The sequence below is a fragment of the Streptopelia decaocto genome (assembly GCF_964273445.1).
Source record: "Streptopelia decaocto genome assembly, chromosome: 1".
In the NCBI taxonomy this organism is placed as follows: Eukaryota; Metazoa; Chordata; class Aves; order Columbiformes; family Columbidae; genus Streptopelia; species Streptopelia decaocto.
In genome coordinates this window covers 107,786,165-107,803,324 of record NC_138663.1, presented here as the reverse complement: position 1 = coordinate 107,803,324, position 17,160 = coordinate 107,786,165, and the positions used below count along the sequence as shown (strand labels likewise).

The following is a 17,160-nucleotide window of genomic DNA, read 5'->3' as shown; positions in this document are numbered from 1 at the left end:
GGGTAGTAATTCAGTTCACTTGCCCTGGCATGGTAAGGTTCTTGGGTACCAGAAATCTTTTGCAAAATATTTGTGGAGGTGAAATACTTTCCTTGCTCTAGTGAAGCAGTGCCACTACACTAGCAATCCCTGAAACCAGTTACTAAATTCTGACATATTATTGGAAGAGATTCAGTTACCCATGTCTACGTACTGGTGCCACCTCAGATGTCATGTTACATCCAGCTACCGCTCCAGAAGGTGGCAAGTGCAATAGCTGCCAATGCCACACTTGTGCCCTGGCTAGCCAACCCATTTGAAAGGCAACTGCACATCTATGAGGGTAAAAAAATAAAATTATAAAAAATCACCATCGCTTTGTCTCTGAAACAAATCCTCAGTAAAGTGAGCTCGCTTGCAAGTCATCTGTTACTATTTTCATCCTGGCGAAGAAAATCCAAGTACTTTTCAACTTCTTTAGTTTTACATGGTATCTCTTTCTCTCCTGTCATTCATCTGAACCTCAGCATCACAACTCAGCGAATGCAGAGCAGGTGGATACAGACACATCAGCACAGAATATATTCACACTTACACTGTTCACACTTGGCTCTCTGTGATACTGAAGGGTCACATGCTTCACATGCACATTTACTTGTGCCGGCAGAGCCAAAGCTCTCCAGTCAGAAGAAATATAACATTTTGGTGGCAAGAACTTAGCAGTTTGTATCTTCCCCTCCACTGCCACAATGTGATAAGATATACAGCACACTGTTTATGTCATATGTAAATCACGGCTGACATATCAGACTAGTTTTTTCATGCTCCTCACCTCCCTTCTTCTCTTGGGAAGGATCAGGAACAGGCTTTGGCCCAGACACACTACTCTGTAACAACCGTCTCGCTCTTAGGCAACTCTTTTTGCATGACACAGCATACATGCACAAATAATGAACCCAAGTGTACCGGCAGAAGGATGCGGAGAACAGTTCAGAATGTAAGAAACTGACTTGGGAGAGGGCTGCAGCTGCCAGAAAAAAACCCTAGCACAGCCTAGAAGAAACACTGTGAAAGCAGGCTGATGCCAGAACAGGTCAGATGCAAAATTCACTCCCCTGGCACCTGGTTGCCTCTGTTCACTCTCAGGTTCCCACAGGTTCCTGTGTATGCCATCAGAAAAACAAAATATTACTTAGTATTTCAGAGGGAACAAGACACTTTTGTAAAGCACTTCTTAACGTTACTGATAACATATCCCTACCTAATAAATCTGCTATCAACTACAGCAGTATCAAATCATGTTTTAGACCTAAATTTAGTAATGACCTACAGCTCTTTAGCTGTAAGGATGCAAGGCTGGCTACTAATCCTAGCACTAGGATGGTATTAGTATTTTGCGTTTATTACCTACCCAAGTGAAGAAGTACATTGTTTTGGAAAAATTATGGCACTTTTATTTTTTAAATTGCTGATCAAGACCCAATCTCCAAAGTATCTAGATACCTAAAAATGCCTACAGGTGTTTAACCAATTTGTCAGAAGCGTTTCAGAATGTCTGTATCATTAGAGCCACACATTCCGTGCATTTAGAAATGACTCTCTGGGCTATATTTCACGCCGGTGGTGGTATCAGGCTTGCACTTTGCAGAAGCTTACTTTCTCTTTTATGTTCACCCTTATGCCCCCAAACTAGGTAACGCGTAAGTTTATCCATGTTCCTAGAACTGAGAGTTACAGAAATGATCTTCCAAAGCATGGAAGATGCAGACTTTGAAACAGACACATTTAAGACTGTAGACTGGTCAGGTACTGGAAAAACCAGGAAGAACTATAGCTGACTCTCTCTCTTAAAATGGAGAAGCACTATACAAAAATTAATGTATTTAGTTGCAACACCATGTGAGGTAGAAGTACTTCACAAACAGAGAAACTGAGTACAGGAACTCCATCCAGTAGGTGGAATAAAGGAACATAAAACACAACGCCAAATCAGGAACAAAACTCAAGTTGCTTCAGCAAAGTTCAATTTGATTAGTGAAACAGTATTTTCCTTTAAAATGCCCTTGAAGATATTAAACACAACAGAAACCAGGTTTTGAAAATGAACACAGTACTTTGTATAAAAACATGGAAAGTAGCATGACTTGCTAAAGAATCTAGTATATAGAATACTTAGAACTATGTTCATTAGTACAAATTAAGAAGTTAAACCTAAATGGATGGAAGCATTAGCACCCTACAGTAAGTTTATTACCTTATGTTTTCTCCTAAGGAGCCTGATTCAGGCTAGCTAAACAAAAGTGGTTTTACATCTTTTTCCTCATCTCATGCTGAATCCTCCCCTCCAAACCATTCTCTTTGTAGCTTCTTCTAGATATTTCATAGTTCAAGATCATAGCTAAATTAGCTCAACAGAACTTTGAAATAAGCAGCTTACTCCTACTGTGTAGAGAGCTCCCGGGTCACCCACACAGAATTCCACAATAACAAACAGCTCCGTTTCAAATCAATCACATTCTTTTCATAAATCCATTCTAAAATAAAGTCAAAACCAGTACTGCCAGTTCAGGTCCGTTTTACTTGTAGTTTTTCTTTGGGGGTTTAAACAAAATTCCTTGTAATACTGGAAGTAATAAACTTGAGTCAGTCAATGCTGACATCCTTCTTACAAAATGTAATGCAGCTTGAATCCTAAAGTCAGAACCATACTAAGGAAGAAAGTTTTGGTTGTAAACAGCTGTCTGAACAAATCAAGATGTGCAGAAAGATGCGTCTTCAAGAAGAGTTTGTTTTTTTGCTTTTAATTCTTGAACTAGTTGAACAATCACTGCAGTCTTTTGTTACTCAGAAAAAAAATATATGAACTGAAAATAAGCAATATTTTATTTCAATACCAGATTTATGGTTTGTGTGTTACACTGGGACTGGCTTGCCTGATATTAAACAGATATGTCTGAAACACAAAATAAATTAGACATGCCATGGGACATGTACAAATGATTTCTACCAACATGTGGATAATAAAACCCACTTCTACGCCAATTCTTTTACACTTTTAATGGTGATAGTGACTAGTATTTTAGTAAGAGGGTAAAATTCAATAAAATGTACAAGGACAGCCATACAACTCAAAGATAATGTTTGCACAGCTTCCAATTCCACTGTGAAAATATACCCCCTCCAAAACAGAAACAGGCACTTCATCTTTAAAAATGAAGCACTCTTTTGTTCTTCAGTCGTCATCAACAGTTGGCTTGATTGTTACTCCTCTTCTGATTTGACCCCAACCAATTAAACTGCAAAAAGAAAACCAGTTTATATTAATTTTAACAGTCAGAAACGTCCAGAATAAATCAACGTGCTTCTGTCCTTCTTATACCTTCAGTTCTCACATTTTGAATTTTCTTCACCTCTCTCCCACCCAAAATATCCTACAAGATCTACTACTGCTTAGTGGAGACAAGAATGAAGAAAGATGAAGGAGAGAGAACATTAGTATGTTTGTAAACAGTTAAGGATGCATCTTTGAACACTAAACCAAAAATCTGAAAATTTTGTAACTTATGTATTGGTGGCCAGTAAATCTATTCACAGCTTGATGTCTTTAGATATGCCTGCAGCGCTGCACTACTTTCAGATATAAATTGTGAAAAGTCAGACAAGATGACAGTAAGATCATAAACAGAGCTGTAACTCTCAATGAACACATAACCTATAAAAGGCAACTCAACTCTCAGGTAAGTTCTACTATTTCCAGTCAGCAACATTAAGGCCCCTTTTATAGGCCACTATTGCCTCTGAAAAACATGCTTGTAAAAATAAATTAAGATTATGTCCATTTCCACAATCAGCAAGCAGTCCATATTATTAACACAACTGCCTTTAAAACATTTCCAGTTTCTGGCACGGAGATATACTAAAACCACCTGTGCATCTCAGTTTAATTTATTAAGCAGTAGAACCTGTCTCTGGCCACCAGAAAAAGAACTGGAGTATATTAGCCCAGCACTTCCCACTTTTAGGACCATATCCACAGGTTATAATTAGTCCACCTTTGAATTCACAGTTCCTTGGAATCACTAGTGTATCCTGTTTACTTGGCTATTTGCTGTTTAACCTCTGTGCTTCCATATATTTACTTTCTAATTTTTACTTCCTGTTTATCTCTTGCTTTTGCACTTTCTTCCATCTTTCAGTACTCCATTGCCTCAGGCTACAAGTTCCTTTTCACCGTATCAACTGCATATTATCTTTACTCCAATTGGATTTTATTATGCTGCTCTTCCCAGTTTCCCTCCTATCCCTTTTGTCAGCTTTCAGTCTCCTTAATGTTGTTCTTTTGTCCTTTTAATACAGCATAGCAGGCAACTTTTTAATAACAAGATGTTTACAGCAGGCTGCTGCTACTTGCCCACCAAATAAACCAGAGACAAGTGGGATTTTTGGCAAAATTTAGTCATGTATTTCATGTGGGAAGTAATCTACAGAAGCAACAAAAGACACATTAAAATTTACAGGCTGTCAGTCTATAGCTTAAAAAAAAGCATTATTTCCAATATAAATAGTTTCTCCTCTTCCTTCTGCTTCCCCTGACTTAATTTGTGTCTTTTTTTTCTTTCCCCCCCACTCTGTTCAACAGATGTTATATTTTCCTTGAGTTTTTTCAGGGAATAATCTCTAATTTGTCAGCTAACTCTGAAACAGCAAGCACTGAGTTCTCATCTATGCTTTCCTGTTGATCTGAAAAAGAAACACACAGCCATGGATACTTAAAGCTTAGTTCATTTTCATACAATAGGGAATTCTTGTATAAATGGCTATGTTTCCTTATACTTTCTCCTCATCCTACAAGAGCTGTGCAGGGTCAATGAATCTAAATACTGTTATGTTGTTATGATATTCATGTAGTCTTAATAGAACACATAATAGGTACAATATGCATATTCTTACAAAGAAAAGTGTGGCACCAAATGTAAAAAACATCCAATTCTGCTCATTGTTTTCAGCCTCCAGATTTGCACTTGGCCATTTTATACTGGTAATTTGAATGCGTCAATCCAGTTGATACTTTTTTGTTTCCTATCTACTCACAGTACAGAAAAGACTCAAACTGTAGAATGTCCTTCCCTCCGTTCCCCTGCTATTACTTGAGGGTTGCACTAGAAGTCACACACAGCTCCAGAGGCTGAACATCACCAACTTAGGTGTGTTTAAAGACAGGCTTTGGCTCTGTATTACTAGAACTTTCAAACCATGCTGCTGCAATAGCCTATTGTTAAGCTCCATCACAGCATGGCAACAATCCATGAACCTCAAATGTTTCCTTTCCTGTTAATACCTACCCACTATAATGCTTGTTTTAAAAGAGGCTAGAAACGAAATGAAGCATCCCACAATAATGGTGTCAAGGTGTTAGGAGAATCTAAAGGAATTTTGTAAACTGACATTATACTTACCTATTCTAGAACAAAATGAGATCCGTGTATTTTTTTGTTAATAATATAACAAGAACGTACTCTACCAATTTAGCACCAACTTACCGCCAATGTTTCTCAACTCTTCGACTCAGGGCAATTTTTTCTCCCACTTCTGTGCACACTGGGTTAGTTAGCACGATTTTCCCCAAATCAGCCTTTACTGCACTGACTCTACCTCCAGTTGATAAGGATCCTATGTTTACCATTAAAACTTCATTCTTCGATAATTTTTGCACCTGAAGACAGACACACAAAACTATGAAACATAAGCTTTAGTATTTAAAAAAACCCACATTCCACAGACAATATTGAGTATCTCCTGTCACCTAGTTGCCACCAAAAAAAGATATAGCTGAGAAATGCAAGAATTATAAATATCCCCCCACATAAACCACGAACAACAGTGTCTGTTTATAAAGTTCATACATGAAAGGACAAATATGTAAATATGTTGTGCATGTAGTACTGCAGGTTCTTAATATGATATACTTTCTTGGGATTTCTCTACATTTTCTATAAAACATACTGCAGATTGCATATACTGTATTAAAGGCACAGTCTCAGATAGCGCTACAAACTGGAATGTTATGCCATTCTTTTAAATAATCTGGATATTCTCACTTCCCTTATGCCTACATACATCAAAATGCTATCTCAAAAATAATTCATTTCAGAGGACAGAGAGTGCTGAAGCACTTAACTTACTGTTGCATGAAGCGGTTTATAAATTTTAATGCTAACAGGGAAAATGGATCTTTTAGTATGATTTGTGTAAAATGGACCATTGAACATGAGACTGTGGCATGCATCAAATTTAGTTTATTTTCAACTAGTGTTTCAAAAATACTTAGCTTTAAAAGTTCTTCAGAGAGAGAACCTACAAAAAGCATGTAAGCAGGAAGTAGATCAGTATGTGTATAAAACTAATTTTTTCACAAATGAATAGGCTGATAGCAAAGGAAATCAACTACCAATATGTTCAGAATAAAACTTACCTTCAAGCCACAAAAGTACTTTATGTTACTTTAAACTACTCTAGTATGAATTACTCCCTTGAAAAGCATTCTTCTATAATATTAAATATGCAGGTAAGTTTTCTGACAAGAACACATGAACAGGGAGACAAAATTACTACAGAAATAAAAAAGTACATATTACTAAAACTTAGCACAAGAGAAATTGTGAAAAAAAAAAACCCGAACAAACAAAAAAGGGGAACATACCTTTGCAGCTTTCTTGTCTCCTTCAGTGCGCACACCTAGTAGTCGTCTCAGCAAGAAATATGAAATTTCTAGCTCTGTAAATATTTCTGGCAGTGCTCCAACTGCACCAAGAACCTGGCCTACCATTCGGTCAGCTCGACACAAAGTTGGATCAATCTTAGTTCCAACACCTACAACACAACAAGGAAAGTCACAAGGAGTAATTGAAAGGTAGCTGTCACATTTGCATATTAAAGTATTTAAAGGAGATCTAAAACCAACAAACTGAGAATGTACTGGGAATTCCCTATTACCTGAACAGCACGTGCAGAACGTTGGCAAGACTGTAAGCTCTGTCTGAACAGATGAAGAAATATTCTATTGTTAAAGCTGGTACAATTAACAATGCAAGTTGATCTGCACTGACCAGTGACATTCAGGAAATTTTTTTATTTATTAAATACATAATTTTCACACCTGTGTTGTCTCTCCCTATGTATATGAATTATTTGAAATTACTCAAAGGCTTTTTTTTTTTTACTATGCTGAAATGAATGAATGAAACCAAGTTGAATGAAACCAAGTGTTTTCAATAAGCATGAATAAATAAATCTTTTCATAAGATAAAATTCTTACCTATAAGACCACCAGGAGCAGCATATTGTAGATCATTGTGTTCGGCAAAGAGTGACACAATTTTGGAAAAGATTGGCTTGCACATGAGTTTTCCTTCACTGTCCTTGGACACAATACCAGGCCGAACCTCAATTTCCTGACCCACCTAATTACAAAAGTGAAAAAGTGATTAACTGATTGTTTCACAGGAACATAAAGCTAACAACTAGTCACAGATAAGACCTACTTATCCCAGGATCTACTGTTTATACAAGTCTTCGGTTCTGGGCTACTGTAGAAGTTCTAGGACTTCTGTTGCTCTGTATCTTGTAGCCAACGTAACAATTGATTTTTCTCTCCAATACAATTTCCAAAACTGCTTTACCAGATAATATTTTTTGACATTAATTCCAGTATTTAAATTTGTTTATTTTTTAAATGAAATTTTATTTAGAAATGTTACAGTACTGAGAAAAATTGAATTAATTCAATCAGTGTAACTGATCAGCAGCAATAAAGTGCAAGACAAAGAAAATTCAAGTTCTATAAATATTTGAAGATGAAGTTTCCTTTCTAATCTAACAGAGCAAGTTTTAAAGTTTCCATCTATTTACAGTAACCCACAAGGAAAATAAAAAAATCAAAACATACAGAATACTTAAATGGAGAAGTGGGACCTGTGGGAAGCCCCCCACACACTTCAGAGATATCTGAAGTGCTTTTGCTCCCCTCTATCTCCCCAGTAATTCAGCAAGTAAAAGTGGTAAGACTGAAAAAAAAATTATCTCCCTTAATTTTTGTAAGCAATAAAATCAGCATCATTCTTAGCAAAAGTTAAGACTATGGTATCAAAGATACATTATTAAAAAAAACCCAGTGTTGTTTCTTCTGGTATTTTAAAATAATAAAGTAAAAATGAGGCAGAGACAGAAAGGATAGGTGCCATCTGACCATATTCTGGTTTAAAAAGACATTCAATTACACAGATTCATTCTGTACTATGCAGACAAAAACTCTACTCACTATTATCATTACAAATCTCCAGAAAAAAAGAGGGAAAAGGTTACCTTTAAAACACCCTTTAGAATACTGCCACCAGCTACACCCCCCTTAAGGTCATCAACTTCACAGCCAGGCTTGTTGACGTCAAAAGATCTAATTACTGAAAAGAAGAAACCATAACCAAGTCTATATTTAAGATCATGTTTTTAAACGATTAGTGCCTTTCTTTAGCAACTTTGCTTCCCTATCCTTATTAAGGTATACACATATTTATAAATATAAAAACATAATTCAGGGATAACACTAAAATATTATGAATATTTTAGTCTGAAATTGTAAGTATATCGTTGATTTTGTTCTCAAAACCATTTAAGCTGCTCATATACATAAATGGCTTTAAAAATTGCTTTTGCAGAGCAAAAATTAAGTTAAATATCAGTATCTGGAAAAGAAAGTAATGATCAACTAGATTTAAAAAATCTTCAATATTCACAACGTCAGCTGTGAATATTGTAACATTGGTTTAATGTAGTCAATTCTTATGCATTCTGAATATGTGTTTTCTAGGTCTCCCATGTTCTGTGTAGGAAAAAAAAGCAAACAAATGGATTCATTCTAGCAGAACTGAATTTCAAAATACACTAGACAAAAACGGAGACCTTTAGGAGATGGCTAACACAGAAAATCTAATCAGGCTAACTGTACAATTTCCTTGGACATACTTTAATTTTCAAATTCACCAGTTTGTTAGTATTTTGTTAAATCAAATTTAAATTCATAGTGACTAAAAGAATGTTTTAAGATATAGGTAAGTTTCTCATCTTTATTGCATTTTAGTGCTGCCATACACATATAATATGCACAAAAATCAGCAATCACCTCAAATAGATTTAACTATAGCAATTAGCTATGAACAAACAATACAGCTCTCAGAAAATATCCAAGTTTTAAAAGCCTATTAAACGCTCCTTTTAAACCCACCTCTTTAGCGCATTCACCAAAATGCTATTCCAAGTGCAGAAACATGTAGTAAATGGTTAGCCAAAACAGCCCAGACCTAAGCGTTTACATACCAATAAGCCTTGGCTCAGATGTGAAGTCTCGCAAGGGGACCGGGATTTTCTTCACTATATACTCGCAAACTACCTCAATGTTGTATTTCAGCTGGGCTGAGATTGGAATTATTGGAGCTCCTTCGGCAACTGTGCCTAAACCAACATCAAGTTTAACAAAGACTTAATACAGCATTTACAACATTACCAAGTGTTCTGTCATTGTTAAAATTACTAATGAATTTCAAGGCACATTTTATATATATTTCCCAAAGCAGTATCAGAGAATTTAGCCTTCCCTTCAGTATTTTAGCTCAAACCAGCCAGACCTACTTTTCAAGGCAGTTGGTGTGTACTGAAGAGTTCTACAGTTTCTCTCTGAACATTGTGCAAGATAACCTTCTGCTCTAAGGAAGAATTCACTTCTTACATTGTGATCAGAAATATTCTTAAGATAATTTCGGAGAGATCAGATATCTCAGTGTTGGATACATCGGTGTTCATTTTACAGTCAAATCTCATTCTGACAAACTAAAATTCCTATCAATTTAATGATCCAGGTTTTCTAAGTTTTGCAATATAAATACATAATTTAGAAATATTCTAATTATGGAAGGATTAATTTAGTTATCAAGGCTTGTTAAATATTATTTGTTTTAACTGTATCTATGTTCTCACAAAGAACTCCAAATTTACTTACCAAGCCACCCTGACATAGCTGTTATGAACAGCTTATGTGAGGCAACGATTTCCAACTCAAAAAAAAAAAGAAAAAAAAAAAAAGAAAAAAGAAAGAGACCTATTGGCTACTCTTATTGGTGACAATCTAGCTCTGCAGCTTTTCACAAACCACAGCTGAAGGAGATAAGCAGGGAAAACAGTGGAAGCTCCTAGGAACGATGAAACTCAAAGCAATGTACTAAAGTTAAGCAGAACTTTATGGAGAAAGTAAGATAATCCTGTCTGAACTGGACTTACGGACAGAGAGAGCCAATAAACCATCTTTTGTGATTAAAGTAACTGATGCATTTATACCTACAACGTGTACCAACAAGTACTGCTTCATTCTCTCCTCCACTGCAGTAAAATCACAGTATAACCCCTAGCAAAGAAACAATCCAAGAAGAGACAATACGAAGAAGGAACCACAAATTCAGTGAAAGCTACTAGACAGGAGCTATTGCTATTAGTTTTACATCAAGAGCTCTGACCAACAGCCATAATATTATTGTATGTAAGCAGCCTGAAACAGATAAGAATCAACTCCAAAAGTCTATTTTTCTACATTAACAGACTATGTACAGCAGCATCTAATTAAGAGAAGCTTTTCTGTAAACGTATAGAAAACCACTCTGTCCATGCCCTAACACTGAAGAAATTCCATCACTAACTGGATTTCTGCTGCTGAAAACTTACCTTGTACAAATGCAAGAATCTGTTCATACTGTTCTTTAGCCTGACTCTCCTTCACCAAATCAATCTTATTCTGTAGAATCAAAATATGTTTCAGTTTCATGATTTCTATAGCAGCTAGATGTTCTGAGGTCTGGGGCTGAGGGCATGACTCATTACCAGCTGAAAGAAGAAAAGTGACTGCAATATAGAAACTATAAAGACAGACAAAACTCATATGGTTAGGACATCTACTTTCCATTTTATCTTCATGAAAAAAAAAGACAATTACCTTTCAGTAAGCTACGTGTGAAACATCCAAGTTAATAAGCACCACTCTTCCCCAGAACTGCTGGCTATAGCATCCATGCTATGTATGACAGATGAGAGGTTGCCAGAGTGGCCCTGCATTCTACTTGCTCCCAGAAACACACATCTAAAATTTCCAAAGATACTGAGAGCTAACTTGTGTCTACTTGGCGTACTCCATCTTTTAGGTCTTCAGACGTCTCACTACAGACTGTAGCATAATGGACAACTGACCTTTCAAAAAATACATTAACATTCTATGACATTTTCTTATCACTAAATCCATAAAAATGCCAAGATCCTCAAACTCTACAGTACACACACCAAATATATCAAGTATGTGAACAAAGCAGTTATCTGCATGGTTTGGATTTCAGCCATCCAAGAAGCCAACTTTGGCCTGATGTGCCTTTATGGTGGTTATCTCACTTGAAGTTTGGTCTATCACACTTTCTAGATCTAAACAGGCAGAAGGAGTGACAGCTCATCAGCTATCTCAGACTATTTAAACTACAATAACTGAAGCTATTTTTCTTGTTTGTTGACATGCCCTATCTAGGTAAGATAATTACTATTTATCACTGCAGAACACTAAATGGTTCTATAGACATACAAAAATCAGTTTTACTTACTTCCTATTGGTTGCAAATCAGAACAAAAAATTGTCTGAATCATCATAAATCTCCTGTACATTAATTTTGGGCATTTTCATCTCAGTTTACTGTTGTACTGATGTTTCTGGACTCTCCTGTATGGCAAAGGCTAATCTATTCCCATAAAATAATATAAACTTTACAGTACTATACAACTACAAGGTTTCATCTTACCTAACCTTCTACTGATTGGGGCAGCTACCAGACTAATGTATAGCAATGTTTAAGAAAAACAGCTTGTTAGGGTACGTTTTCATTGCAATATTACTTTATTTTCTTAAACATATATCAAAAGCATCCGTTTGTTTTAATCTCTAATCCCACCCCACTAAATTAAAAAACCCATATAAAGTTGCTGCACAATATTAAAAAATAGAGTTTTGCTTTTGTGTAGCAATCATTACCTATCAACAGTAAAGCTGCATCCATTACTGCTGCACCGTTCAGCATAGTAGCCATCAAAATATCATGGCCAGGACAATCCACAAAGGAGACATGCCTGTTGTAGAGGAAGGTTAAAAAGAAATGCAAAAGCCAATTATCAACAATTTCTCTGACTGATTCATGTGAGTGGCTAAGCAGACACAAATTTAAAAGCATTCTTAAAATATCTAGATACACAAACATTTCAAGATAGATGCTGAGAATACCTTAAAAGTATTTTCAAAAACATTCTAAAAGAACACAAAACACAAAAACCACTGAATAGTTTTTCTGAGTTTTAAGATTCGATACCATATATCCATATTAAGTACTGCTTTAATATTTCACAAATGTATTTGTAAATTACACTAGATTTAAATGTACCAGAATTAAAACAAAACAACAAAAAACACCAAACAAACACCACACAGGACTTCTCTGATATCTTTTAAAAGATGTCTCCCATTCTCCAATTTTAGAAAATTGTATGTCTTTAATTACAGAGTTATAATTGCACTTCACTTCAAAGATTTATCTACAGAGACAGTGTTGCAGCCCTTAGTTCCAACCTTATGATTTTCTTGTGCAGACCATAATAGTCAATTCACTACATTCCTGTTTGAACCTATTCAGTGAAGTATCTTTGTTTCCTGGTAGCATGCCACCAAAAAGCAAGAGACTAATCTGCTGCTTCACTGACAATGTTAAAAATCTACTACAAGCAAACAAGCAGTAAGATAAAGAAAGCTTAACCAATAGTTTAACAATGGCTGCATGACGGTCACACTCCAACGGAAGTTATTGTGAGAAAAAGTGCTCTACTGGGAATCTGAGGAGAGGAAGGAAATACGTGACTACATCACTATACGTATTCTATACATAAGCATGGACTAGGAATCTTGTCATCCAACAGTCTTTGTGGCTACTCTCATTTGAGCAATCATTCTAAAGACTCGTGTAAGAACTGTTGTGGTTATTATGCTTGCATAATCACCATGCTGTGCTTTATTAGAAACAAAGAAATAAAGAACACTTGGCTTCCAGTCACAGGCCTGATTTCACATTAAGCACCAGACTTCTATATATTCATTTTAAGAACTTGGAAAAGTTTTCTGCCTCTAGGAAAGAACATTTCAACAAAGTTCACCCTCCAGAAAGGGATTTTAAAGATGCATTTGTGAGGTCCACATTAGTTCTCATTCTAGTGGATGTAAAATGTACTTACATTAATAGCAGAAAAAAATCAGTTCAGAGTCCTGTGAATACCCGAGGACAGAAGACACAGCGGTGCTCTACCATGGACAACTAATCACAACTAATAAAACAAGGCAGTTTAGGTGATACCTTAGTTTAGGGGTGCCCAGCACCTAAGAACATGTGGTCTGCCATAACAACTCCTTCATTTTACAGCTCAATCCTGACTATTTTCTGTTATGTAAAAGGAAGTAAACACAATTTACACCATTCACTTTACAGCAGTTACCTGACTAGTTTAAAGTTCCCTTTGGTGCCAGGAATATCTGTAGGGAACTCATCTGGAGTGCTACTTCCACAGGATCGGTAACACTCTGGTCGGGAACAGCTTGGGTCATCCAGCTTGTAAATCTGTAAGTTGTTTTTAAAAATTGAGAATAAGTTTAATTCATCAAAGGTTAGTTACCTATAAGCTTACATCCACCCTGAAATATATTAACAACATATTTGGTAGATTTCCGGTAATGACTCACCTTTGCATTAGCATAACCCAGCTTGATTGTGATATTTCTTTCCAGTTCATTTTTAAATCTGACAGTATGAACTCCAGATATAGCTTTGACTACTGTCGACTTTCCATGGGCTACATGACCAATTGTACCTATGTTTTAAGAGCAAATGTTTGTCAATAAACCAGTATTTCAATTCTATGCAATGTTTCATTATGATCAACACATAATTACCCCAAACTCTCTGTAACCAGTAAGTCCAGAGCTCCCATCAGAAGCATGTATAGGTTTCATCATCATTTTTGTTCAAACAAGCAAGACTCGATATTGAGGTCCCAATGGACAGATTTTGCATTTTTATGAAACTCATTTCAGTGCTTAACTTTAAGGTAAAATAAACTTTGCTTTAGCAACTATTCCCCATGTCATTCAACAGTGTTCTTTTCAAGTTAAAAGGGTTTGACAAGTCTCTTCCTGCGCCTTTGAGAGTCTGTTTCAGTAAGAATTTCTTAAAAATGTTCTCACGTAGGTACCATATGCTACTGAATAAGCACCAGAAAGAGTCACATTAATGCACCCCTCTTTTTTAGAAGTTGGATTTTACCTATATTAATTGTTGCTTGTCTGCTGATGACTTCTGGTGAAAGAGGCGTCAACTTGGTAACATCCTGTATGAGGGAGATTTTAGAATTTATTCATCTTGTGTCTAAATGTTTAGAGTGCTATATGTATTTTCTTAAAAATTATCCAGTAGTTCTATTCAGCAAAATCCAACCAAGCTCATTAAAATAATTCTAGATATGCGTTCTAGTCTTTTAAGTATGTGAAATAGGACAAAAAGCAAACAAAATCCTAATTGTAAATCAGTATAAGTTGGAAATCAAATCACCAATCATAAATTGGTATCGGCTGCAAGGTATTAACGATGGAAGTAAACAAAACAAAAAACCTCAAAAGAAGCTCCAATACACAAAAAAACCCCCACCTACCCCCACACTTATATTACACATAACAGACAAATTCAAGTTAACTTTCCGTGGGCTACACAGTGAGCTGCATGTACGTTTTAAAAACAAAAGTTTGACAATAAACAGTTGTTTACCTGGTATAAGGTCCCATTACAGTTGACATAGAATTACAACTAACACTTTGGAGTCAGTGAGTCCAGAGAATTCATTAATGCAATGGATTTTTTTTTTAATGGCTACTTTCTCCTCAAATACTATTATTGCTCCTTTAGGTACCAGAAAAAAAATTTGCTGTCCTAAACAGACTGTTGCATGAACATACTGGTAGCACCTGGCAAATCACAACATTTACAAATACATTCCATATAGCTAAAAAGATGACTCTTAAAGAGTCGTTTTGTTTTTTTTTCAATTTTTTTTTGACACATGTTGGACAAATGTTGAAATCCACTGTAATGTTCCTCTGTACTACTTTTGAAACTATTTACAGTTATTTTCCATCGTGCACAAATTTGCATGGATAAGCTGCTTAGTTCAAACAAAGATTCAAGATGCCAAAAGAGTCCTCAGTGCAGTATACGATATAAGTATTTTGCTAAAGTACAAATAACATATACACATTAATTTACCTTAAATCATGTATTATTTACACTGTTACATGCAGGTTCTGTGCATAACAATATTATTTGACCCAATTTGTGTAAAAATGTAAGCTCACTCATTCTATTCTCTAGAATTACATGAACAAAATGCTCATGTTCAATACAAAACAAGTTTTGTCCACCTAACACAGGCAATTAAATTTGTATTTCTTGTATATCTAACTTTAAATGACTACACACAACAAAGCCAACGACAGAAAGTGACCTGCAGATGGCATCATCTAGTAGGGTGACGAGCATGCAAGCATGATGCAAATCCTGCCATCACGAGAAATTCTCCTGGTGCACACAATTATGCACACATGCAATTTTTTCTTCAAGACTAGCATAAGGCTAAGTTCAGCTCTAAGCACCAGCCAGCTGTAAGCATTCAAAAGCCAACTGAAAAGTATAGTATAGGCCTTAAAGGTAATTCCTGCTGACCTTCCAAATACGTCTATATGTGCTCTTTCTCACTGGCAAACACTATGGTCAACAACGATAGTTAGTGAAGAAACTTTTAAAAATTACTAATATGCTTCCCTAACACATATCAACATGCTTAGCTATAACACAAAAAGAATTATTGTACTCAAAGCCCACAAATATAAAAAATTATTATTGTAAAGGCATATGGCCCTTCTAGTTTACTTAACACCAGAGGCAGCAATATGACCTTCTACTGCTTTTGTCTGCATATATGTGTAATAAACGAGACAGCTCAGGCAACACATTTAATAGGCAAGACTACCACAGCAAGAGACTGCAACTGACTTTCTCGGTAGGCAAGAAAATTTTCTAGGTAGGCCAACCAAGATAGAGCTGGCAGCCAATCCATCGAGCCTGCTGAGGAATCGAACACCAACTTATAACTGTACTTTGGGAAGAGAAGAGCCTTTAACATCGCTAAAACAGGACAGCCATTATGAGGAAGAAACTGCACGTCTCCACCACTGTCACACAAAGACTTCGCTCGCAAAGCCGGGACGCCAACTCGCTGAGTTTTAGACTCATCTCACCAGCAAGCGAAGCGCCTCATCCAACAAAGCCAAACCCGCAGCGACCTGCCTAACCTGCTCCCAGCGCCGCCGCTCTGCCCGCGCCTGCTTTCAGCCACCCCATCCCTCGCACCCAGAGAGCTGCAACTCGGTCCCCACGGCACCGCCGCCTCCCGCGCCCCCTCAGACCTCCCCGGCTCCAACGGCCACAGCGGGGTCTGGAAGGAGGCACGGATCCCCTCAGCCTCCCAGCGCCGCCGCCCGCCCACCCCCCATCCTCAGCGGCCCCCCCCGGCTCCACCACCCGCATCCGCTGCTCCTCAGTGTCCGCGGCCACCTGTCCCCGTCCCCTGGGCGCCCGCCAGGCGGGTCTCACCAAGGTAGCGAGGTCCTGCCGGCTGAGGTGCGGCTGCCCCAGAGTCACTCCCGCCTCATCCCCCGCCATCTTGGCCCGAAGAGGAAGTGAGGAGGCTCGCACGGGCGCCTGACCCCCGGCTCCTCTCGGTGCCGCCGCCGCCGGCGTGCAGAGCGGCACCAGACGGCCGGGGGACAGGCGTCCGGCTCACAGACCCGCCGCGCTGGGCGGTGCGGGGCCGCTACCAGCCCCACCGCGGGGCGGAAGCGGCTCAGGCGCGCCGCGGGCCAACCTCGAGAAGGACCCCCGTCGCCCTCGCGTCGGGTGATGCAACCGGGCCTGCCGCAGCGGCTGCTCCTCGTGCGCCGGCGCCGCCAGAGAGGCGTGCGCA

The 17,160-nt window shown here is 37.6% G+C and overlaps 1 protein-coding gene across 1 annotated transcript; it reads right to left on the bottom strand.

The window, feature by feature from the left end:
- Positions 1 to 2,837: 2,837 nt before the first annotated feature.
- EIF2S3 (eukaryotic translation initiation factor 2 subunit gamma) lies at positions 2,838 to 17,035 on the bottom strand. Its single transcript, XM_082076120.1, has 12 exons — positions 16,791 to 17,035; positions 14,412 to 14,475; positions 13,832 to 13,959; positions 13,588 to 13,709; positions 12,086 to 12,180; positions 10,744 to 10,902; positions 9,349 to 9,483; positions 8,341 to 8,435; positions 7,295 to 7,439; positions 6,680 to 6,849; positions 5,520 to 5,692; positions 2,838 to 3,275 (listed from the first exon to the last, which is right to left on the bottom strand). Exons 1-12 carry the CDS (start codon positions 16,857 to 16,859, stop codon positions 3,212 to 3,214), a joined length of 1,419 nt encoding a protein of 472 aa, XP_081932246.1. The 5' UTR covers positions 16,860 to 17,035; the 3' UTR covers positions 2,838 to 3,211.
- Positions 17,036 to 17,160: the final 125 nt, after the last annotated feature.

What these genes read in the sequence shown, in the direction of transcription:
- EIF2S3 (XM_082076120.1), bottom strand. Translation starts at nt 16,859, where the DNA reads ATGGCGGGGGATGAGGCGGGAGTGACTCTGGGGCAGCCGCACCTCAGC. An exon ending in TGGGTTATGCTAATGCAAAG is followed by an intron (nt 13,710 to 13,831) that starts GTGAGTCATTAC and finishes AACAACTTACAG; the next exon opens with ATTTACAAGCTGGATGACCC. An exon ending in AGAGTTGAGAAACATTGGCG is followed by an intron (nt 3,276 to 5,519) that starts GTAAGTTGGTGC and finishes TTCTTTTTGCAG; the next exon opens with TTTAATTGGTTGGGGTCAAA.